The 27,248-nt window shown below is 32.4% G+C and overlaps 1 protein-coding gene across 3 annotated transcripts in view; it reads right to left on the bottom strand.

The window, feature by feature from the left end:
- LOC113519262 (U8-agatoxin-Ao1a-like) overlaps nucleotides 1-24,774 on the bottom strand; it is a 65,172-nt gene extending 40,398 nt beyond the window's left edge. Inside the window, exon 1 of one of the 3 annotated variants that reach the window (XM_052893931.1) lies at nucleotides 24,665-24,774. Coding sequence is in view for 2 of the 3 variants with exons in the window: in XM_052893929.1 (XP_052749889.1) it covers nucleotides 24,542-24,544 (3 nt within the window). In the remaining variant the exon portion in view is untranslated. Of the gene's footprint in view, nucleotides 1-24,541 lie in introns of all 3 variants that reach the window. The other 2 variants (XM_052893929.1, XM_052893930.1) reach the window with 2 other exon arrangements.
- Between the last annotated feature and the right edge of the window lie 2,474 nt (nucleotides 24,775-27,248).

Genomic DNA, 27,248 nt, shown 5'->3' with positions numbered 1-27,248 from the left:
TGACAAGTGAATGTAAAAGTAAGCTGCCTCATTTAAAATATAAGTACTATTATTATTACATATAAATATATGTATTTTATATTGTATACATATATGTATGTATTTTGATTTTAATTATATGTGTTACTTATATATGTCAATATATTTATTATTTTTTAATAGAAACATCTATAATGTTTTCTTCTATTATTGTACGCATACTGCCCGCTAATAATTAATGCTCCTTTCCACTCAGGGTTTGCTGGAAGAGAACTCTTACAGAGTTAAGCTCGCCTGTTGTACATCTTTATTTTATATATATTATATGTTGCAATTTTTTGTGTACAATAAAGAATAAATAAATACTATATGTAAATGAGGTCATTAAAGTAAATAAGAAAATCACTACATGGTATAAAACGAAGTTGCTTCCTGTCTGTCTGTCCCTATGTATGCTTAGATCCTTAAAACTATACAACGGATTTTGATATGGATTTTTTAATAGATAGAGTGATTCAAGAGGAAGGTTTATATGTATAATACATGTATAATATAGTAGAGAAATACTGATAATTTTAGAGGTTTCTAATGTGATGTCATGTAATGTGTACCCGTGCGAAGCCGGGGGCGGGTTGCTAGATTAATTTATAAAATAAGAAAATATAAACTTTGTACAGTACATGGTACTGTTCAATTTTATAAATGATGGTTACCACTTTCGGTCAACAGGTCTACTCTTGAATCCAATATCGATATCAATCCAATCTATTGCCAATGCGCAAGATACCCTAAAAAAACTAGTGACCAATACAATTCCTAAAACCAGCCGTTTATTAAGAAATTCCTATATGATGTGTTTGAAAATCTTTAACAATATATTTACGGATATAAAGGAACTTCCATTTAATAAATTTAAAATTGTATTATGTAAATGGTTACTTAGCAAAAGCTTTTACTCTGTTGACGAATTTTTCAAGAAAGAATAGATAAATATCTAATATAGTTGTCGATGCATAAATTAATCAGTTCCTATCAAAATGGGATATTTGCATGCTATTCTGTAATGGCTAAACAGGCATGAGACTTTATGTAATATAAGACCACCGATACCTACCCTATTTAATACAAATAAATTTATTATTATGTTTATTATTATTATTATGTAAATAACTATTTTATACTACACTCATGAAACAACAATTAGGAATTAGGTGAGAATTGGAATAGGTTTACATTGATAATTTACACTAATATCCATCTATCTGAATAGTATGGAACCATTATATCGTGCCTAGTATTGCAAGTCGAGAGTACAAAACATTTCAATTTCAATGTCCATCTATAGAAATTTATTTAATTTAAATATATTTACTATTTCAAGAGTCACCCCACAGTGGGCCGTCAGCTTGCTTAACATTCGAAGTTGATAAAAAAAAAATTCAGACCACTTAAAAAACTGTTTATTAAAATCATTATAACTTGGGTGGAAAGGGATTGTTAGTAATGGAGACTGAGAATCCCATTGCTAGCAATATAGCCAACCAGGTCGACCTCCTCGCGGTTCCCCCTGGAAACTATCATGGTTAATTCCTGATGAATTCATCATGATGGGCTAACTGGCCAGTTTTCATTCTCATCTATCACCCTTCACTGGTACTCCGCCAGCGTATCCCGGTATCGCAGGGGTTACCATACCATTTTCACCCATCAAAAAAAAACCCTCGCCATCTGATTACGTCAGTTAAGTCGTCATGTATGGGATTTAAATATTATTTGTCTATGCTTTTGTTTAATTATAATTATTTTTAAGTAAACTTTATTGATCAACAAAATGTGATACAAAACAATATAGCAATAATACTAGCAATATAGCCAACCAGGTCGACCTCCTCGCGGTTCCCCCTGGAAACTATCATGGTTAATTCCTGATGAATTCATCATGATGGGCTAACTGACCAGTTTTCATTCTCATCTATCACCCTTCACTGGTGCTCCGCCAGCGTATCCCGTTAGCGCAGGTGGGGCTACCATACTATTTTCACCCATCAAAAAAAATCATTATAACTTATGTTATTCATTCAGTCATCATCATCACCATATTAGCCGTTTCATCATCATATTAGCCGTTGACTGCTTACTGTTAAAGATAGACCTCTCCCATACGGAGAGCCAGTAGTTGCCACACTTGGCAGGCGGATTGGCAACCGCAATTCGGCTTTTGGTGATGATTTATAAGAATCGCTGCTACCCATCCCTCGATTTTTAAGGTCCCATAGTAGCCTCTCATGACACCCATGGGAAAGGAAGGGGTAGCCCATTTTATGCCGGGATCACACAGCAACTTAGAGATATTTCCTAAATTCATGAATATGCGGTATGTAAAACCAAATTACTTTCAGTTTGTGTTTTTTTTTATACAACTTAGAATGGTAAACAAGCTGACGGCCCACCTGATGGAATGTGGGAACCGTCGCCTATAGACATGAGCAGTACCATGGACATAACAGAATATACTGTTTCGCTCATGATACCCCCCATGCGTTGCCATTCCTGAGGACTCAGATGTTATTCCTCTGTACCTTGTAAATTCACGCCATATCCCACCCTTCAAACCGAAACACAGCCATGCAAACACAACTGCTTCACGGTTGAAACACGAATGGGACAGAGGTACCCAAGCAATCGACTTTTGTACAAAGTCTCCCTCTAGTAATTGTGTCATTAATTTTACTCGTATTTATTAATGCACTCATTTATATTTTAATATTAATCTAGAGTTTAATAATACAACCTACCTGAAGAATAATGCCTGAGTCCTGACACTCACGATATATCACATCCAGTGTTGAAATTTAATTGTACCACTTTGCAGGAAATTTCTAGACGCGTGGATCATTATAATTATGTTGAATAATTTATAACTATTAACTCTAGAACTTAGTATGATTATTCTTTTTTACAATAATGACAATGTAGAAATGTCACCAAAGGGAGACTTTGTACAAAAGTCGATTGCTTGGGTACCTCTGTCCCATTCGTGTTTCAACCGTGATGCAGTTGTGTTTGCATAGCTGTGTTTCGATTTGAAGGGTGGGATATGGCGTGAATTTACTGGGTACAGAGGAATAACACCTGAGTTCTCAGGAATGGCAACGCATGGGGGGTATCATGGGCGAAACAGTACACTCTGTTATGTTCATAGTACTGCTCATGTCTATAGGCGACGGATACCATTTTCCATCAGGTTAGACGTCAGCTTATTTGCCATTCTAAGTTATATAAAAAAAATGGAAATGTAAATTACAAAGTATCGTCATATTAGCCTCTGACTTAATTGTCCACTGCTAAGCACAGGTCTCACACAAAAGAGGGGTTTTGCCAGTAGTTGCCACGCTTAACAGGCGGGTTGGCAATCGTAGTTAGGCTTTTGCGATCTTTTAAGAGGGGCACTACTGCCCATCTCTCGACCAATTAATTTCCCTTAGTCGTCTCTTTCGACACCCACGCCCTTCAGTAAAAAAACATCGTGACAAAGGATTTTTATATGTAAAGACTAGTTGACATGTCAAAATGTTGTTCTGCCATGTAATTTGGGGATGGGGATACCCTAATCACCTAACAATATGAAATATGCTTTACAACCTATTTTAATACGTACCAAATAAATAAATAAATAAATGAATATATATATATATATATATATATATATATATATATATATATATATATATATATATATATATATATATATATATATATATATATATATATATATACAAAGATAATAATGTCTATATATTTTACCTGTCCTTCATTACGACTTCATGAAAGGGCATGCCAAGGTCATGACCAACTGTAAATGTTTTTGATTAAAATTTGTTTATATTATCAAGATAGGTATGTTACTCTCTTACCTTTATAATTTGTTTAAAATATATTTGATGTTTACAATTACGCAAAATATATTTAGGAGGTCAATTGGGACATTCAAAGTTTTTGAGGGACAGCAATCGTAAATTAAGCTCTTTAATGTTATTTTGCATTCGTTATTTTAATTAATGTAATTATTAGTTGTAATATTTGTATTATATGTGTGTGTATAACACACGTGTATACGAGTGTATACATATTTAAATATATAACAGATTTTTTTTTAATTCAAACCACTTTCTATTCAATTTTACATTGTTTCTTAATCTATTTCGAATAAGCGAGACTTTGACGATTATTTTATACTAGTCTTTATCCACGACTTCGTCCGCGTGACCACGACAATTTGTTAGTTTGCGATGTACATAATTAAAGATTACGTCCCACAAAGAAACCGATTGAAATTGTGACAAAAATAGTTATTTTAATCTAAAAACTATACCATTAAAATTATTTTGATAAAATTTGTATGGCATTAATCTGTAAGTATATCCTTTTATTATAAAAAAAATACTAAATCCGTTTTGGAACTGGCGGAGCTATGAGTTGACAAACAGAAAGAAAATACAAACAAAACCTCTTACTTTTTGAAGTCGATTGAAAAACATTTGGAATGGAATAACTAGAAATATGCTAATTTTTATTATGATTTCTTGAGCCGTTAAAGCGCTAAAAGATGACAAACAAACAAACTTACTTATAATCAAGAAGATAATAAACGATAAATTATGACAAACAAACTGACGACCCATGTGACAATTACATACGAACATAAACAACAAAAGTTAATGTACGAGGGATGGACAGCTGCATGTCACTTAAAACAACACCAAAGCATACCTGCGGTTGCCAACTCGCTTGCCAAGCGTGGCAACTATTGGCAAAACTACCAACAGGGTTAATGACTGTTATAATAATAATTATTATTATTATATTGATCCAATGGAAATATATCGTTAATAATAGCTTTAAGCTTATATTGTTAAGTTTATTGTTTTTATTAAGCAACAAGTAAGTTTAAGTAACTTAAAGCTTTTGGCATAGATATCTGAACTTTATAGACCATTAAACTAATCCATTGTACTCTTGTTACTACCATAATATTAAAATACGTCTACCACATCTAAAAAGGGACCTAATAAAGTTAACTTTATTAGTTTCCCTGAACTTTAGGAAAGAGAAGAATTCATGCGCCACTTTAACTTAAATAAATGTAATGTTGGTCTTATTCAATCTATGTTAGCTGAACGAAAACCAGAAATTTTTGAGCATCTCTGTAAATTATTGATGCCCATTAATTCTTCTCTTTCCGTGTCTAGGGAAAGTAGATAAAGTTTTGTTTGAGAAATCAATTCAGGGTACGATAGGACTAATATACCTGAAGAAGGTAAAAGCCCTTTAAAGAATAAAAAAAAAAAACTTTAACATGCTTCAACAATAACGTATTAATATTCCATTATATTCTTATTGTGAACAACTAACCAGTGATATAACAGATCTGTACAAATGAATACCCTATTATCATCATCATCGGACGGTAACTGTCCATCGCTGAGCACAGGCCACCGCAGTTAGGATTTGATGATGTTTTAAGAGAGACATTGCTGTCCATTCAACGACCTTTAAGTTTAGTCTTTTACCAACTTGTAATGGAGAAGAACAGAGGTACTACATGCATGCGACATTTCATAACTATTGAGCCGTTCAGGTGATAAATAAATAAATAAACAAACTTACTTTCAAATTTATTATTTGTTATATATAAAAGAGCCTAAAAGATCTCGTTAATTACATAATTCCGTCTTAACCGTTTTTAACAACCAGTAATTTTAAGAGCTAATAATATGCTGTAATTATATTTTTCTCAAGCATGCTTGGAAATGTGAGCATTATTTTGACAATCTTCTTAGAGATAAATCAAAATTGCCGTACTGTCCAGATACATGCGGGCAGCGGCCGGCAAAAGTTGAATGAAAATCCATATCTGTCGTGTTTTTCGGCCAGATAAATTACTATGTAAACTCATATCTGTCCTGTAATTTAAAAATGGAATGACCTTTTACTTCGAAACATGGCTACCAAAGAGGTAACTAATAAAAGGTTTTATTTAAATTTCGTACTGGCTGTTTATTGAAAAAAAAAACAAAGGAATATTATGCAAAAAGAAAACTGTTTATTGAAAAAAAAAATTGTGTTTTTGAAAGGAATAATGTGTATGTACTATTTTTTATCTGAAAAGATATACGAATGTGTAAATCAGATCGAAGTAACTGGTTATCTTTTCGTTTTTTTTTCTTTGTAGAATACAATTTTAATTATATTTTTACTCTACACGTATACCAGACAGATAATATAAATAATAAATACCATTAATTAAAAAAATATTTAAAGTACCTAATCTAAAAAAGTGATTAATAAGGCAATTTTCATATTGCAATTTCGTATTCCAGTCATTTCTTTGCTCGTCGGATGTAGTAGCAATATTAAAAAAGGAAGAACCATGGCGCCAACACAAGATTAATTACAGGATAGATGGGATGGATTACGTAAAATTGTGAAAAATCTGCTGTTTTCCTTGTCTTCCCGGTTAATAGTAAACCGAGAATGATGAATTACGCAGACGGCCATCGATGTCCACGAAGCGAATCCATTATGGCAGTTAATATTAATGGTATTATAATATTTACAACTTAAAACAGGGCCTTTGCGTGATTTAATGAAAAAAAAACTAAGATTTTTTTATTGTAAATTCAGAAGTAAATCGATTTATGGAATTTTTAATATATATAAACTCGCAGATTAAAAAATTCGTCTAAATTCATTTAAATATTAGCATATTATGAATCTCCTTCTTTTTTAATTTAAAATATTAGTAAGGACTCCTACATACTCCCACTCCTTCATACCGGAAAGAGACTTTGTACAAAAGTAGTTTGCTTGAGCACCTCTGTACCATTCTTATTTCTATCATGAAGCAGTTGTGTTTGCATGACTGTGTTTCGGTTTAAAGGGTGAGATATGGCAGTGACTTTACAGGGTACAAAGGAATAACACCTAAGTCCTCAGGAATTGCAATGCATGAAGAGTATCATGAGCGAAACAGTATGAACTGTTATGCCCATAGTATCGAGTCTATAGGCGACGGTTACCACTTTCCAATAGATGAAAGCTTCCAATCGATATCTTTCCAATAGATTAAAGATCAGCTTGTTTGCCATTCTAAGTTGCATAAAAAAATGAGGAGTTTTATCCCCTTCTGAAAGTAATCCAGTTATAGTACGCGTATATTTTTCAACAAATTTCGATCTATAAACTTTAACCGAATGATGTCCGTATAAAAGTAAATTTTATTTGTGTTGTGGTAAACAGAAGTTGAGGAGTGAGCGGCGTGTTTTACGAATATTTTTTTTATTGCTTGCTCGTTGGCAGAAAGCTTCGCGCTCGTAAAACCTCGTGTTGTATTATGCATACATAATAATTTAGCTATAAACTTTTTTCTAGTAGTGCGAAAACTTTTTTTACTATGTAAAAATATAAGATTTTACTCAGCAAAAAATGTACTACCTATTTTTTGGGTACTCTCTATTATAATGACTAACATTGATTGTGACAAAATTATTACAAGACCAAAACGGATGTTTTATTTTATGCAACTTAGAATAGCAAACAAGTTGGCGGCTCACCTGATAGAAAGTGGTAACTCTCATCTATAAACATAAGCAGTACTATGGACATAACAGATTATACTGTTTCGCCCATGATACTCCTCATGTGTCGCCATTCCTGAGGACTCAGATGTTATTCCTTTGTACCCTGTAAATTCACTGCCATATCCTAACCTTCAAACCGAAACACAACTATGCAAACACAAGTGCTTCATGTTTGAAACACGAATGGGACAGGGGTGCCCAAGCAAACGATTTTTATACAATGTCTCCCTCTGGTAAAAATGTAGATGGATGTCAGTTATATTCTCTGTAATTGTATTGTATTTTACTGAACTAGAAATTATCTTGCGCAAATCTACTGGTTATTTAATTAGAATTATTTTGTTTAATTCTATGTTTTATTTAGCGGAATTAAACAAAATAATTCTAATTAAATAACCAGTGTAATTATATTGATATTTTTTTAGAATTAGCGAAAATAGAGCATTCTATTAATTTGAAATTCACTTAAAAATGAGAAAGAAAATGCTACTATCTTTTACTATACTACTATACTTACTAATATTATACATGTGAATGTGAACTTTAACTCACTTAACCTTAATAAGTATGAAATTTGGTACACACATACATATGGGATGGAAAAAGCTACTTTTTACCCCTGTCAGTGAACATATCCCGATCACGCGGACTAAGTCACGGATAAAAGCTAGTAAAAACAAATTAAGGATGATAAGAACAATAGAATACTAATAAAAAAAAATCACCGTGTGTGCCCTGGCACAGAATGTGCCACCCCTGGCGTGGCAACTACTGGTAAAGCTCTCCTTATGGGAAAGGCTTATCTCCAGCAGTGGACAGTTAACGGCTGAAATAATAATAATAATAGTAAAAATAAAAAAATACATATAAAGTATGTGAGTTCAAAATTGCTACCATTTCTTATATTTTAATTAATGGGGTATATATAAACACTTGATACGACACGACGAACTTATGAACATTATAATAGAAGGTAAGATAAAAGGAAGAAGGGGGAGAGGGAGACCGAGACATAGTTACATCAGGCAGATCAAGGTAGGAGTTGGTGTCGTGTCGTATCAAGAGGTGAAGAGACTCGATGAAAATCGTAGTTAGTGGCAAGAGCTCCACCGACAAGAGCGCAGCTCTTAAATGGATAGATAGATAGATATAAACAGTCTTACGGTATATTTAGGGTGTTTAATTTAATTATAGCTATATACTCGTAATATTTATCAACGTCAAAGAGAATGAATAAAATTAAATTAAAATGTTTTTCATTAATTATTAATGTTTTTATTCATTTGCAAGTTAATGGGTAATTACAGAATTTATTACAGGCGACACTGTTTGCGTTGAAAATGTTTAACTCAATGTTGTCGGCTGTTTACACGAATGTGTTTTTATTTAGTTGAGCATAATTTAGAAATTTCCCTATTACCTATAGTGTAAGTTCTTCATAATTATTTATTTTTATTTATTTATTTGTTTCTTTATTTATATATTAATTTGTATAATTTTATTTATTTATTACACACAATTTTTACACTGTTACAAATTATTTTGATCAAAAATGTACAACAGGCGAGTTTAACTCTGTAAGAGTTGGGGAATTGGGGAAAACTAATGGAATTGAATCCAAGTGACTTTTATACTACGTCTCGCTTTGGTATCTTTTTGATATTTGTTATATCTCAATTTTTTTTTTTATTTTTCTAGAGGGACACTTTACACAAAAGTCCATTGCTTCTTTACCTCTGTCCCATTTGTGTTTCTGCCGTGAATCTATTGTGTTTGCATGGTTGTGTTTCGGTTTGAAGGATGAGATATGGCAATGAAATTACAGGGTAAAGAGGCATAACATCTTAGTCCTCAGAAATGGCAACGCATTACGAATATCATGGGTGACACAGTATACTTTGTTATATCCTTGGTACTGTACATGTTTATAGGCGACGGTTACCACTTTCCATCAGGTGAGCCGTCAGTTTGTTTGCCATTCTAAGTTGCATAAAAAAAAGAACTCTAAAATCTAACTAGTGTTTCTTTGTAAAATACATGGTTTCGAGTCAAAGTAGTAAAGTTCGTTTATAGTTACCAAGATCAAGAAACGAACGCTGAATTCCATATACACGAAATAATGCACCTATTCATCACTGCGCTATGAAGGAATACGTGAAAAAAAAATATTTGTTTCTTTTTATAAAGATTTTATTGAAAATATTTTTTTTAACATTTAAATCCAACCTTTAAATATTTTTTTTAACATTTAAATCCAACATTTATTCTTTGTAAAATACATAGTTTCGAGTCAAAGTAGTAAAGTTCGTTTATAGTTACCAAGATCAAGAAACGAACGCTGAATTCCATATACACGAAATAATGCACCTATTCATCACTGAGCTACAAAAGAATACGTGAAAAAAAAATGTTTTTTTCTTTTTATAAAGATTTTATTGAAAATATTTTTTGAACATTTAAATCCAACCTTTATATATATAACATATGCATTCAAATGTGACACCGCACCCCATACACGTTGGAAGTTATTGTCAGATCCCATGTCACACGTCAAGGATCAATAAGAAATGGTTTTTGGGTCAGGGGTCCCTTTTACGAGCGTTCCTATAATATTTATGTGACCAGCAAGTTTGTAAATACGATATTACTCAATATTATTATACGATGGTTTATAAAATATTACTAATGTAACGAAATTGTAACCAACCTATGTTTGTACATTGGATATATTGAAGACAAGCCAAAACAATATTTTATCCATCTATCTGTATATATGTTTGTTACGGCATCAAGCAAAAACTAATACACTAAATTGACTGCAGCTTTTACTGTTATGTTCCTGAAGATCTAACTTATAAATCTTGATACGCTATATTTTTACTATTTTTGAAAATCACGCTATTTAATAGTTTTACTATATATATATATATATATATATATATATATATATATATATATATATATATATATATATATATATATATATATATATATATATATATATATATATATACGAAGTATAGCCACCCCTTCCTATCCCGTGATTGTCGTAAGAGCCGACTATGGAGGGCGAGGGATGGGCAGCAGCGTCCTTTTTAAAACATCTGTAAAGTCTAACTGCAGTTGACAATCCGCCTGCCAAGCATGGCAGCTACTGGCAAAATCCTCAAAGGGGAGACTTATGTTCAATAGTGAACAATTAAAGGCTGATATGACGATATGGCAATAAACTATTGACTTTATCATTAATTAGCCAGCAAAAGCAGCGAAACAAAAAGTTAAAAATCAAAAATAAAATGACTGAAAATCTCCATGGTGTTATTGTTAATTATAATCAACACACTTACCGTGACAGAAAACAGTCAGGATTCATCATCATGCATTATGTAATTTAAAATCTGAGATGAAAACAAAAAAAGAATGCAACTCCAATACATATAATATCAATACATATGTATCTATAATGTGGGTATGCGTATTATATATATGTTATTTCTAAATTACTGTTTCAATATTGTTCATCACGTTGCACCGTCAATTATGTTTCCTGTTATACCTATCTACGGTCGACTGGTAGATAACGCCATATAGTGTTAAATTCGCCATTTGCACTTTGTAGGAGAATTAAAGTTTAATAAATAAATAACACAATAAATAAATATGAAAATAAAATATCCACGCTGAATCTATTAAGTGTTAACGATGGAGATAATCCGCCGGATATCAAATAACACCATTCATAACAACTCCCTAGAAAATTTCCTATAGATGACAGTTAATTTATGACAACGCTATTTCAAGGCGATGCTAGTCATCCGTCATGTCTTGAACCGCGTCGTAAGTCGACGTAGGAACCTATTTATCAAGCCCCCGAGATAGTCCCGTGAAGGCGTTAGGTGCACGCGACCTAAATATGTACTGCAAGCATGCTGGCAGCTCAACCGTGTGTGAATAGCCACAAAAATCTCTTATGCCATAATAGGTGATCCTACTCTTAATAAGTAAATTCTTTAATAAGGTAACCAGGATCCCACACAATGTTTGTACAATATTAATTTATATTAAATTTTGATTATTAAATAAAATTATTATAATTATACAACATTATTTATAATATTAAATAGAATAATAAAATTAATAAATAATAAATGCAAACAACAACTTAAAGCTCTTCTATTAATATTATAAAGGCGAAAGTTTGTAAATATGGATGTTTGTTACTTTTTTACGCAAAAATTATTGAATATATTTAAATGAAATTTGTTACATGAGTGAATGCTATATATATATATATATATACTCACATATGATACTTTATATATTGATTCATACGGGCTAGTTAGTTATTTATATTTTTGATTTATTTTATGAAAATAAAGTTAACAAAATAAGTTAAATAAAGTTAAGTTACTTATAAATATTATGAACAGGAATGCAATGCTAAAGGATAGTTAGGTAGTTAGCGGTTAAGGCTTTATAAATGCTAATACAAATGAAAAGAAAACTACATTAAAACTAGCTTTTACCCGTGACTTCTTTCGCGTGAGCGAAATATGTTGATTGACGGGGACAATAGCCTATATCTTGCTCCATACCAAATACTACGTATATACATAATTTCATAGCCGTATGGCCACCAACAGGCTACCCCTTCCTTTTCCGTGGGTTTCGTAAAAGATAACTAAGCGACGGCGAGAGATGAACAGCAGTGTCCCCCTTAAAACATCTCTAAACCCTGACTGCGGTTGACAATCTGCCTGCCAGGCTTGGCAACAACTGGCAAAACCCCCCAAGAGAGTGGCTTATGTTCAGCAGTGGACAATTAAGGGCTGATATGATGATGATAATGATGATACCAAATTTCATAGTAAATAATTAAACTTCAGTTTCAATTTAATTAATTACTTAAATTAACTATTAATTACTAAAATAATAACAAATTAATTAAATAAACCTCCAGCTGGAGGACGGCGGCGAGGTACGGTGCTGTACTATGCGGTGTGATCTGCCAAGCGCGTGTTACTTTGCGGACGCGATCGGTTAAAACGTGTGCTGTGTTTTAGTATGTGTAAGTGCATGTTATATATTATGTAATTTATGTCTATATTGTATTTGTTTATATTTGTATTTAGTAGTGTGATATATTACATAGATGTATATTATATATACATATATATATATATATATATATACTAAATATTTATAGATAAATATAAATATAAATATGTTTGTGGGAGTCGCCACAAACTGTTAGAAAGCTAAGAGGTGACAAACAAACAAAAAAGCAAACAAATTCACTTTTACATTTTAAAATATTATATTATATTATATTAATAAGAATAATTCGATTTCCACGATTATTCAGGTAGGACCTTTTGTAATTACGTACAACTCCGAAGTAGCCGATTGGCTTTGAGTTTAATGTAATTACCATGAACAATCTGATCCATCTGATCCGCCTCACTTCAGCTTCCCTCGTAATTTTTAAACTTGATTATTGAGTGGCAACTTCCAACTCACGGGTTTTGATGCTAAGGTACAATTGTAAGGGAAACACTCCTTTATTTGCATGGACAGTTTTTATATTTTGGACTGGCAAATAAGTTTACGGCCCATCTGATTCAAAATCAAAGTAACTGTTGCCTTTTGATGTAAATGAAATTAAGAATATTATAGCTGAACGTGACACTTACTGTGTGGTCCCGGCATAGAATAGGCCACCTCTTTTATTCCCGTGGGTTTTGTAAGATGCGAGTAAAAGAGGTCGAGGTATGGGCAGCAGCGTCCCTCTTAAATCATCTTTGAGACTGTACAAAAGTCGATTACTTGGATACCTCTGTCCCATTCGTGTTTCAACCGTGAAGCAGTTGTGTTTCGGATTGAACAGTGAATTTACTGGGTACAGAGGAATAACACCTGAGTCCTTAGGAATGGCAACGCATGGGGGGTATCATGGGCGAAACAGTATACTCTGTTATGTCCATGATACTGCTCATGTCTATAGGTGACGGTTACCACTTTCCATCAGGTGGGCTGTCAGCTTGTTTGCCATTCTAAGTTGTATAAAAAAAAATCTCCAAATCCTAACTGCGGTTGTCAATCCGTCTGCCAAGTGTTCTACTAGCAAAACCTCCCAAGGGAGGCTTATGTTCAGAAGTGAGCAGTTAAAGGCTGATATGAAATGTCCTTCTACATCCCATATACCACGTGTATACCAAATTTCATAGTGATTAGTTAAACCGCTAAGGCTTCTTTTTATCCCAGCCCCTGAACATATTCCGGTCACGCGGACAAAGTTGCGGGTTAAAGCTATTGTATTGTAAAGCCTTATATACTAAAAATAGTAGAGTTTAGAAGGGATACAGTTATTATTTTAGGGTTCCGTACCAAAGTACAAAGGAAGCCTTATGATGCGACTTTGCATGTACTACATCTATATGTCACAGAGCTATATCTAAGCAACTAGTAATGCTATAGATTTATCTTAGATTATATAGATAGAGTGTCTCCATACAAATGCTTAGGAAAAAGCGATTCAATTTTTTTTATAATTTTGCATGATAAATAGTTACGAGTGTTTCCTTTATAACTTTTATATTTATTTACTTTTATAACTTTTTGCATCTTTTTAATGGGTAAAAACTCATTTTATTTATTAAATAATACGTCAAGATACATTTTATGCGTATGTATATAGAACACTGATAAAAAAAAACGAATCGGCTAATTTGACAATTAGCTGACAAATAGTTGACCTGTTTTTGAGACTCGATGCTCTATCTACATAATCTAAGCTATCTACGTTGCAAAGGAAATATATTTTTCCTTTGTTTTTTTTGACCAATCTGTGTTTCACTACTAAAAACGTCTGATTGAATCTATTAATCTAAATGATATCATATGAAAAAGTTTTATTTGTATATTCGAAAAAAAAAAATTATCTACGGAATCCTTGACGTATGGCCTTTTTAAAGGTAACCGCCGCCTGCACTAATAGTCAATAAAAATATATTATAAAATAAATAATAAATCATGTCATCTCATTTTTAGAGCAGAGATTCTGAAATGTCTGTTAGAATATAAAAGGAGGTTTGTTTTATGGCCTGAAGCAATATATGGCATTATGCCAAATTCTAACCCAAGATTGTAAGCTCGTATATCAACTTATTAGGGATAAAAAACACGATGATCTAATATAAAATAGTCACCTGTATGATGTTTTTTTTTTTTAATAAGTGATAATGGAATGGCCCGCCCACGCTACTTGTACACACCGGCGAGGCACCAGTGAGAGATGGCAGATGATGATGAAGCAGGTCGTTGGCCCATTATGAATTCAACAAAAAATAAATCAGTATGACTTCGAAAGGGGGAACCGCGTGAAGGTCGACCTGATATATTGCTAGCAATTAGAGATTGCTAATCTCTATTACTTACAATCCCTTCTGGAGCTGGAAGATGTTGGACACATCATTATCATACTTATTTCAAATATTATGCCATATTTCTTTATATCTTTTTTTTATACGGTTTACGGTTGAAACACGAATAGGACAGAAGTACCCAAGCAAACGACTTACGTCTTATGAAATTACCTAGGTACCTACAAATTTCAGTTCAACCAGATGAGAAAATTGTATTAATATTATAAATGGGAATGTTTGTAAGGATGCATAAATGTTTTTTACTCTTCCATGTCAAAACTACTGAACAGATTTTTTTATACAACTTAGAATGGCAAACAAGCTGATGGCTTACCTGATGGAAAGTGGTAACCGTCGCCTATAGACATGAGCAGTACCATGGACATAACAGAGTATACTGTTTCACCCATGATACCCCTCCATGCGTTGCCATTCCTGAGGACTCAGATGTTATTCCTCTGTACCCTGTAAATTCACTCCGTATCAGATTTAAACGAAATTTGGTACACGAGTAGATTTTATCTAAGTTAACACATAAGATACTTTACAAACTGATTTACACGAGCAATGCCGTAGGATATAGCTAGTAGATAAGTATGTCCGATGATAATGTATCGAAATCGGTCTTATATATAAAAACAACTGTATTCTGCGGCTTCGCTTGAATCTCTATATTAAATATTACAAATGTTTAAGTTAGATATATAATTTAACAGTAGTTTTTATTTTCATGAAAGAATAACAGATGTTTATTCATACTTTGTTATAAAATTTGAATTTTAAGATAAAATCATTTTACAACAAAGACACACGCACAAAGTACTTAAATATTTATATATTTCATTGAAATATTTAAATTTCTATAATTATATAAAAAATTCCAAGAATATTTATCACGAAGGGTTACCTGAGCTGCCTGTTTTTCATTCTCATCTATCACCCCTTATTGGTGCCCCGCCAGCGTATACCAATAGCCCAAGCGGGGTTATTCCATTATCGTCCATAAAAAAAATACTTTTTTTGCAATGTGGTCAATAAAAAATAAATAAATGTATTTAAACAAGAAAAATCAGAATTGTCAGGGGTGTTCTCGTCTAGAAATCTGTTCGATTCTAGAATAAGGGCATACGGGTATACGACCCCGGCCTCCCGAGCCGCTGCAGTGTCCCAGTCCTTCCCGCAACTGCAGTGTCCCCCCCCCCCCCATTCCTTTCCCATATAAGTCCTTTATCTCTCTTATTAACCATGTTCCTTTACGCACTTCCAACGTTCCCTTCCTTTTTCCTCAATCCTTTCCTCTTGACCGTAGGTGGCGGAAACCACTAACAAATGCTTTCCCAAGGAGGGTTGACGTCAGGCAGGCGGCCAGTCGTAAGACAATAAGCCAAATCTTTTTTTTCTTAATATGGATAGGAAAACATATTACGTCGACCCCAAATAATAATTTGGATAAGGGTAGGAAGATAATGAAACAAGGAAAATCAGAGGTTTGTAAAGTTTTTGATATTACACTGTTTCGTTATGTATCTATCGTAGTTTTAGTAAACCACGAAGTATGAATTTGGTGATAAAGAGTTAGTGTGTGTTATCAGGCAATAAATAACTTACTGCAAATGATTCAGCGTTCAAAATGAGTTATTTATTGCCTATCAAGTATAATTAACCCTTCTTTGCATAATGGTGGAGATTTCCATCATAACATTGAATGCCCAAAAATTATATAAAAGACCTAGTTCACATTAAGTTGATCATGTCTGGATACCTTTTTAGTGTCCATTGCAAAAAACAACACATAGCTGTCAAAATTATTTTTTTAACCATTTTTTCCTTTAATTTTGAACATGAATTATATCACCTTGATTTATTTCACCAATACAAAAAACATGCAAAGAAGGGTTAAGTTTGTATTTCACAAACAAAACCGACTTCAATTGTGATAACACCAGATAGAAATTAAACTACTAAATTAATTTTGATAAAATTTCATTGACTAGTCTGTAAGTAAATTTTAAATAAAAAAAGAATTTTCTAAATTGATTTACAAATAAAGTAACAAATGCCGTGTCAGTTCCAGCATAGAATGGACCACCCATTCCTTTCCCGTGGGTGTCGTAAGAGGTGACTAAGGGAGGGCGAGGGATGGGCAACAGCGTCCTATTAAAACATCACTAACAGCCTAACTACGATTGCCAACCCACCTGCCAAGCGTGGCAACTACTGGCAAAACTCCTTATGGGAAAGGCTTATTTTTAGCAGCGAACAGTTAAAGGCTAATATGATAAAGGTAACAAACAGAAAAAATTCAAATGAATTAAGAACCTCCTTTTTAAAGTCGGTTCATAATCACTACTATACGTTCTAAAAATTATATCAAACAATAATTTATTTGATATCACTTTATTTAGGAATAAAACACCTGTTGCAACATGAAACCATTAAAATAACAGAATTAAACATGGAAAAAAGCCAATCATAAAAAAACAGATGGTTAGATTTGATTTTGGAGGTTTACAGTCGCCATATTTCTTTTATGATGTTGCCCATAGTATTTTTACAAATAAGCCAACATTAAAGACTTCACATTTATTAAAATATAGTAAACTATTCAGTCTCCCCTATAACCGTTTACTAAGTCCATAAATACTTATTAAAATAGTACAGCAAAAGTTACTGAATTAACTTTATACTCACTCAGTAATATCAACAGAGACTCAGTTAAATTGCCATGGCACTCACCCGAAACTTTCATTAGCGCTTCACAATTTATTAGCGATGTGACACTAATGGAAAAGAAACTATTAAATTCAAATCGATTTTTCTTTATTCGATATTAATCGGTTTGTCAAACATCGATTTTAATTAAAAAATAAATATTCGATATGTGCAAAATAAATAGATTTATTTTCTATTTTGAAAAAATCTACATGCTTTTCATATTTCAAATAATAAAGCTAAGAGCTTTCATATTAACAATTTGTCAGATTAAAAATCAAATTAAATGATATGAATTAAATAATAACCAATTCGAAACTAAAAATCAAAACGAATAATCCTTTAAACTTTCATGATACGGAATTTATGTATCGATTAATTAAAAATCTAATAATATTACTATAAAAATCGGTTATAAAAAATCGATTATAAGAAAATAATAATCGATTTAAATAAAAATCGTTTTTGGTTTTCACATCCCTGTAATTTATTCCCTTCTACTAAACACTATTAAAATTAAATTGTTGTATATTCATTCGTTACATAGTATCACTATATATCACGTATTGCAATGTAATTTATTTATTCAACTTAGAATGAAAAACTAGTTGGCAACACACCTAATGGGGGAAAAGGATTGTTAGTAATAAAGAGGTCAGTCGCCATTGCTATTAATATACCCTATCAGGTCGACCTCCAGGCGGTTCCCTCTGGAAACTATCGTAGATAATTAATCATTGAATTCGTCACGATGGACTAACTGACCTGCCTTTTCATCCTCACCTATCATCCCTCACTGGTGCCCCGCCAGTGTATACCTATAGCGCAGACGGGGTAACCATTTCGTTATCATCCAATAAAAAAACCACCTAATGGAATATGGTAACCGTCGCCTATACACATGAACAGCAACATGGATATAACAGAGTATATTGTGTCGCCCACGATACCCTTCATACGTTGTCATTACTGAGAACTAAGCTGTTATTGTCATATGGTCTCGGTATAAAATAAGTCACCCCTTCGTTTCCCGTGGATATCATAAAAGACGACAAAAGCAACTTAATGGTCAAGGGAGGGCAGCAGCATTCCCTTAAAACATTAACAAATGTTAACTACGGTTGCCAATCCGTCTGCCAAGTGTGGCAACTACTGCTAAAATTCCACTTATGGGGGAGGCCTATATTCAGCGTTGGATTGGTTCAGTTAACATCTGATATGATGATGACGACACGATGAAGCTGTTTGATGGCTGAAAATGATATGGTAACCCCGCCTGCGCTAACGGGATACGCTGGCGGAGCACCAGTGAAGGGTGATAGATGAGAATGAAAACAGGCCAGTTAGCCCATCATGATGAATTCATCAGGAATTAACCATGATAGTTTCCAGGGGGAACCGCGAGGAGGTCGACCTGGTTGGCTATATTACTAGCAATGGGATTCTCAGTCTCCATTACTAACAATCCCTTTCCCCCTAGTTAATTGATTGAACGTTTCGATTTTCCACTAATTTCATTTAAGATAATATTTCTTTTATTCATTATTTTCTATTGAAATTGTCTTTAATGATAATCTTCACGGACCAATAAAATAAGGGCGTTTACGAACTTGGCAACTGTTGCTGCCTGCTTTGCATGGTAATGCTGAAATAAATGAGAGTCTGCACACGTACAGTGATTAATAGCAGCAGTGTCGTTATGGACAATTTTGTCGACGAAACGTGAGGCCAACCATTTTACTTTCCCGTCTCGTATCTGAAATATAAGGGTGTTTGTATAATCTAAGACTTATAGTTGATTTAATTTTCTTGTAATGTAACATCTATAAAAATGTAACTTATTCTAGCATGGCTGTGTTTCGGTTTGAAGGGTGGGATATGGCGTGAATTTACTGGGTACAGAGGAATAACACCAGAGTCCTCAAGAATGGCAACGCATGGGGGGTATCATGGGCGAAACAGTATACTCTGTTATGTCCATGGTACTGCTCATGTCTATAGGCGACGGTCACCACTTTCCATCAGGTGGGCCGTCAGCTTGTTTGCCATTCTAAGTTGTATGAAAAAAAAAATAATATAAGGCACAACTACCTTTTATTATTGTATAAAAAACAAACGTCCAATCTACTTAGCATCGTAAAAGCAGCCGCGCCTTAAAAGGATACCAGTCTGTTGTAGAACAAATATTTGCTTCCAGCAAAAGTGCTGTTATGCCATTATCACGCCCGAGGAATACCTAAGGGCACACTTATACCCGGAAGTGTAAAAACAGACCGGGGAAAAAGGAAATTGAGGATATGGATTCCCCTTTTTGGAAACACGAGCTTTGTGAATCCAATATAATACTTATGGAGATTTTCACCTCGGTCTGGCTTAAGTTTTGACCCTTACGATATTTTGAGCCGTTTGAACTGTACCGCTTTAATAAGTTATGGAGAGAATGTTTTTCCAATGATTTAATATTTTTTTCTATAAGAAAAATATTTTTTTCTTTTTTTTTTATTCTGAATAAATTCTGTTCTTTTTTAAATTATCGATTGTTCTTTTTTTATTAAATTTATTATTAATTTATCGAGCGCAAACTGGTTTAAAAAATCCGTATAAGGGTTAAAAAAGGGCATTAAATTTTACACTGAACTCCAATTTTGTCCCATTTCCGTGACAGAATCATGAATGATTAGGGTCTGGTGATAAAGTTTAAATATTATCACAGACAATTAAGCTAATATTTGTTAACTTAAGTTTTTAAAAATTTTAAATACATATAGATTTTAAATAGATACAGGTTTGCCTAGTGCAGGGTCCAATGTAGTTGCTGTTGTAGATTTCTTGTATTTAATAAATAAATAAATAAATAAACATGTCAAAAGTAAACATGATCTTGGAAAAGAGATATAATGTTGTTTATTTTTAATAATATTTTTAAGGCTAATTAGCTGATTTTTTATTACAATTATAAAATATGGGTATTCGAGGTTCCCTAAAAATAAAGATGATAAATAATAAAAATAAAATGATGCTGAATATATTTTATATCATCATCATCATATAAGGTAATGGTCTCAGTTCTTACTGCTTATTCTAAAGAGGAAGAGAGAATGGTTTATTTAAGGCATTTTGAAAGGAGATTCCAAGCTTTGTAATGTTAATAATATAGTTAATAAATAATGATATTCTATATACAAAACAAGGATCAACTTCGAGTCCTTCATTTGCATGTTTTCATATTTTTCATTAATAATTTCATCAAGTTCCTCTACATCCGCAATGGTATTATAATTCCATCTTGTAATATTCAAATTAAAACTTTTGCAAACAGGAAAGTAAGAAAGGAGCCCATTTATATACCTATAAAATACCTAAATATATTGTTTGATAAGTAAAATTTATATAATACTTATATTTTTGTACATTCAAATTCACATGCACAGCTTTTTGAAATTTTAAAATTGTACAAAATTTAAAGTTGTATAATACAATTTGGTACAGAAACATAATACATTATTGTAAGAATGAAACCTCTATTAAAATAGTAACCTTATAGTTATTAAAAAATACCACCTAAGTATGTTATCTATTAGATTAAAAATAATAACTTTTTAATGACAAGTACCCTCACTAAATACTATAAATTGAAAACGAACGGTCTAATTAAACCAAAGTAAAAAAACGTCATATTTTATATGATTATCTACATATACAGAAACTGTGTGTCTCATCTGATAAATACATTTCTTATCCTCAAATTTTATATCCTCAGGATAACCAATATAGTTACATTGCTGTGAAAAAATTACTTAAATTCCTGTTACTAATAAATATTGGCCACGGATTCTAGGAAAAGACAAACACATTAGATCTTAAAAGATCACAACCTCAAGTAATTTATATGTCAAATAAAATAAATAATATAGACAGCTACGATGCACAAACGGCCTGTTCCCTATGGTATATACATTCCTTATCCTAAGTTTTTATATCCTCAGGATAAATAATGTATTTAGTTACATTATTGTGAAAAAAATCTTAAATTCCTGTTACTGGTAGAAATTCGCTACGGATTCTGGGAAAAGGCAAATACAATAGCTCTTAAAAGATCAGAACCTCAGGGAATCCACGTGTCAGGTAAAATAAATAAAAAAGTCTTCTACGAGTATGTCCTCAATTCCAGTACGTAAACGATTCTACAGCGATTCTTTGTTGTCCTATATTATGTCTATAAACATTGGATACCACTTTTCTTCGTCACATTTATTGTTATCTTTCTCGGTCGGTTGAGTTTGGTAACTCAACTGGATGGACAATGCGTCATTTTTTTATGCAACTTAGAATGGTAAACAAGCTGACGGCCCACCTGATGGAAAGATAACCGTCACTTATAAACATGAGCAGTAGCATGGACATAACAGAGTATACTGTGATGATACCCCCCATGCTTTGCCATTCTCGAGGACTCAGATGTTATTCCTCTGTACTCTGTAAATTCACTGCCATATTCCACCCATCAAACCGAAACACAGCCATGCAAACACAATTGCTTCATAGTAGAAACAAGAAAAGGACAGAGGTGCCCAAACAAATGGCTTTTGTACAAAGTCTCCCTCTGATAGGACAATGCGTCTACCTCTCTCACGCATTTGGAAAAAAACATTACTTCGTAATCACGACTCTAAAATTATTAGGTATAGATTTACAGATGTTACCATACTAAATAAGAAGGCAACCAATGTAATCTCTACGACTAGGTTAATCTCTCTACCAATTCACAAGTTTTATCAGACATTCAAAAGTTGACTGGAAGAATTCTCTTTTATGGGATAAGTCCGCTATTGCACTCATTCTTTTTTAATGAATTTTGTATTAAGGATTTTACTGTATATAAATAATAAAGTATTATAAACAAACTAACAAACTGGGTGGCATAGTGTATTCTGTGACATCATATTTATAAGTGACGTGTACACTTTACCAATTTCCATTAAATAGACCGCTAGATATATTATTTTTAACAGTATAATGGGAAAAGATAAAAATAATATGAAATATATATAAACTTCTGCGAACTCTGCGAACATTATTTTGTGTACTGCCGCCACCTACCGGCTCCATTTTTCTTATTGAGATAATATTCTATCTATCATTGTGGGTCGTATAACACATATTTACAAATATTCATTAAAATCGGTCGAGCGCTTTCAGAAAACAGCGTGAACGAATATCGTGACACGGAATTTCTATATATTAAGATTTAAGCACGATTTCTGAACATTTCTGTAGCTTTGTTAGGTTCTTATATATTTTTACGTATACTGAAATAAATTGACCGAAATTTGTACACGTCAGAAACGTTAAACAAAACCCTCGCGTCTAAACCGGGACCATTCCGGTGACACCTGGATAACCGGAAATCCGGCGACGTGAAATGAATTAAATAAGAAAATTGGGCTAGGAATTTAAGAATTTAATATTTAGAATACTTAAGTACGTTTCATTTTATTATTGAAATTTTGATAATAAAAAAAATATATATCATATGCTAATTTTTAGCCCCTAATTTCGTACGCGTAACTACCGGGATCTATTGATCGACAGAGTTAAAGAGTAATCTATATATTTCTCTATACCGATTAGTAAATATACATCGAGGGGATAACATTATTAGCAATGGAGACTAAAAGTCCCATTGCTAGCAACATACCCAACCAGGTCGACCTCCACGTGGTGCCCCCTAGAAATCAATATGCTAATTTTCAGGCGTATTCATCACGATAAGCTAACTGACCTGCCTTTTAGTTATCACCTATCATCCCTCACTGGTGCTTCACCAGCGTATACCGTTATCGCAGGCGGGGTTACCATTCCATTGCCACTATTAAAAAATAACATATTATATACATCTAAATTATATAACAATTGGCTAAGCCGTTAAGGCGTCAAGAGGTAACAAACAAACAAACTCATTTCCATACTTATAATATTAATAAGGGTATTATTTTTTATTATTATATCTCTAATTTAAACTTTTTTTTTCTCTAAAGAAATGCTTGAATGTATTAGTTTTCTCTTGTAAAGCAAAAATTTCATTTAATTTTAAATTTTGTATGCCAAAGCACTTTTACATAGATGATTAATTCTACGATTTATTCACTAGGCTTGCAAACCTGTATCATGTATTTAATTCAGAAATGAGATTTAGTCATGGTGGTACATTAAGTGTTTGGCTGATATATAAAGATAGATACATACAAACTGCACACTTAGAATGAGCAATTACTAATTAATTTTATGCCACTGGTGGCAAACAAGCATACGGCCCACCCGATGGCAAGCGGTTACCGTAGCCTATTGACGCCTGCAAAAAAAGTATTACGCGAGCTTTGCCGACCCTGAAGAAACCAATATTTGTATGTGTACATAAATATATACTTTATGTTCATACATATAACGTATAATATAATACTCATACAATCCTATAAAGATATAAATTTGTATAATAATGCCATTTAAAAAACTTACATTATTTTTAAAAAAGTATGTTTTTTATTCCAAAAAAATATTCGTTCATTTTTTCCCGTTTCCAAAAGCTATTTTCCATTAAGGAATGTCCAAAATAATTCAGATTCAAGAACACAATGCCAAATCCAATTCATCGAATTCCCCTCTAGTCTTTAACGTATCACGAATTGAAAACGAATAGTCTCATTGACGAAGACATCCGGAATGCGTAAACAAAATTGTAATACTGAAAAAAATCCTTAGATTAATCGAAAAGGGAGATAACATTACCATGTGAAGGCACCTTAACGATGGACTCACCAATCACACACACACACACTTACTCATCTCAGTGACAAATTAAAATTTTCAATTTCGAACTTCTGAATTCGATTTTTAAATCTGTATACGTACGCGCGCGGTCGTAGTGTCGTCGGGATAGCCGGGACGCCGGCCCGAGCAATCGGGAGGCGATTCGTACCGCGAGTGAGTGCCGACTCGCCGCGGTCTCCCTTATACAGCCCTCAACCCCAATACTGAGGCGGTGGGCGGAACCATATAGAGCTGTTATCTTGTGTATTTGTTACAAATCAGTATGTTTTTAATTTTTATAAAAAAAAAACCTTGTTTAAATGTAAACTTTATGGGAAACTTTCGATTATATAGCTAGAGCATCGAGTGTCAAAAAAGGGTCAAAATTTCATCAATTGATTTGACATTTAGCTGTCATTTCTTTTTTTAAATCAAAACCAAACGCGTTTTTTTCAATTTATTCATTAACTGAACAAATTTTTTTTAGATCACATAGACTTTTTTTATTCGAAACAAATTTTATTTATACATTACTTAAAAATAATATATTACTTGTAATATAACATGATGGCATTTTCAATGATTTAAAAACGAAAACATATTGTATGTGTATACTCATATATAAATCAAAGTATTCAGTTAGCAGTATTATGAATCATTAAACACTGTTAACTTTGTTCTTTAAAAAATATTCGTAGGAATTTTGTATAATTTTAATTTTTCAATTTGACCGTAGACTATAATTTATCCCATAAACAGAGTAGAAAAGTATATTATGATATCCTTATTCATAAATATAAAAAAAACTTAACCTGTTTTTGGTGCAAAATTTGTATGCAGACACTCATTTATATAATCTATTCACATAGACACCCACCTATGTAAAATAAAAATATTGCATATTTAATGAAAATATTATAAAACTCTAACACACATCGCCAAATCAAATTAAAGAAATTAAGTGAAATAGGGAACGCCTTAACGGAAAACATGTTAGTCAAGAAGTAATCGCGTAGTAAGTTCAATTTCTATTCAAATATAACTTAATTAAATATTTTAAGAAAATTTAAATATAAATACGTATTCAAATTAATAAATTTTATTGCAACAGATTATAGATTTTGATTTGAGCATTATTACATCGATTAAACAATCTTTAATTATTTACACAGAGTTATATTAGACGCTATTTATAATGGTTATTATATATAATATAATAGATAGTTAGATATAATAGATATTATATTATTGGATAGTATTTTAAATTATTTTGTAGTAAAATTGATATTTTTTTTTACATTATCTTGGAATTATCATGCATGCATTAAATTCGCAAAATACATAAATCGAATAAATTGACATACAATTGTCAACTTCCCTTTTTTTGTCGAACGTAGCACTTGAATTTATAGCGTATCATCAGTGACTCTAGCGCCATCTCTCAAAATATCTTCACTGGAAGGCTACTTTGTTTTTTTTTCTAATTTCAGAAAATTAAAAACGAAATATTCAATTCTACAACATAGAAAATACCTCAGATATAGGACTATTACATTACGAGATGTATATAGGAAAAATAATCCCATTTTCAATTAAGTTATCAATAAAACAATATGAGGTAATAACAACTGCTGTAATATATTTTCACAATGCCATCCCTGTCACACGATCGCGGGTTGTCAACAAAATGTTATTACCGTCATCTGCGCCGCAGCCCATACCGCGGCGTCCACTGTTGGGAAAATTCTCAAGTGGCGGCAAACGCAACTATAGCACAAGTTACAATCACTAACTTTTGACGACCACTCGACGTTTGTGCGCTGTATACGCAATCAAAATAGTGTTGTATAATCGCCTAAAATCATTGAACGAAAGAACATTCAATGTTTTTACGCGTTAATCTACAAACACTTACCACAAAAAACTAAACTTGCTATAAACAGAGATAAATGTTTAATACTTGTCTAAGCATGTACTGAAGATGTTTTACTACAAAAACACTAGTGTGCAACATCTTTTTTATTTATTTATTAATAAATAAAAAACATGTTTGACGTTTGATGTTTGGACATAAGAACGTTCAATGTTTTTACGCGCTAATCGGCAAACATCTACTATTTTACCACAAAAAATTAAAAACTTGCGATAGACAGAGATAAGTGTTTAATACTTGTCAACACATATACTGAATATGTTTTACTACAAAAGCACTAGTTTTTAACGTCTATTTATTAAAAACAAAAAGTATTTAAAATAATAAATTATAAAAAACAATAATTTATAAATTTTGACGAAAAAAAATTAAAAATTAAAAATTATAAATTAAAAACATTATACATATAACACCGAATATATAATGTTTAATCACTTAGGCTGAGTTTTGTTAAACACTGTTTACATAGGCAATGTTTTAAATTATTTTTGGTTAAAAAAAAAATAGAAATAGTAAAGTACCCTTACATGTTTGCAGTATTGCGTTACAGAATATAATAAATGATTGACGTACAACACAACATTTGTTCGCTGTGTAATCAATGACGATTCTTATGGTATTTTGATTAAAGTTATTTAAGTTTTTTTTTAATGGGTGATAATGCAATGGTAACCCCGCCTGCACTATCGGTATACGCTGGCGGGGCACCAGTGAGGGATGATAAGTGACGATAAAAGCAGGTCAGTTAGCCCA

The sequence above is a fragment of the Galleria mellonella genome, unplaced genomic scaffold (genome assembly GCF_026898425.1).
Source record: "Galleria mellonella isolate WM207_F2 unplaced genomic scaffold, CSIRO_AGI_GalMel_v1 utg184, whole genome shotgun sequence".
Lineage (NCBI taxonomy): Eukaryota > Metazoa > Arthropoda > Insecta > Lepidoptera > Pyralidae > Galleria > Galleria mellonella.
Note: the sequence above shows the minus strand (reverse complement) of the source record. Positions and strands in the feature narration are given on the sequence as shown.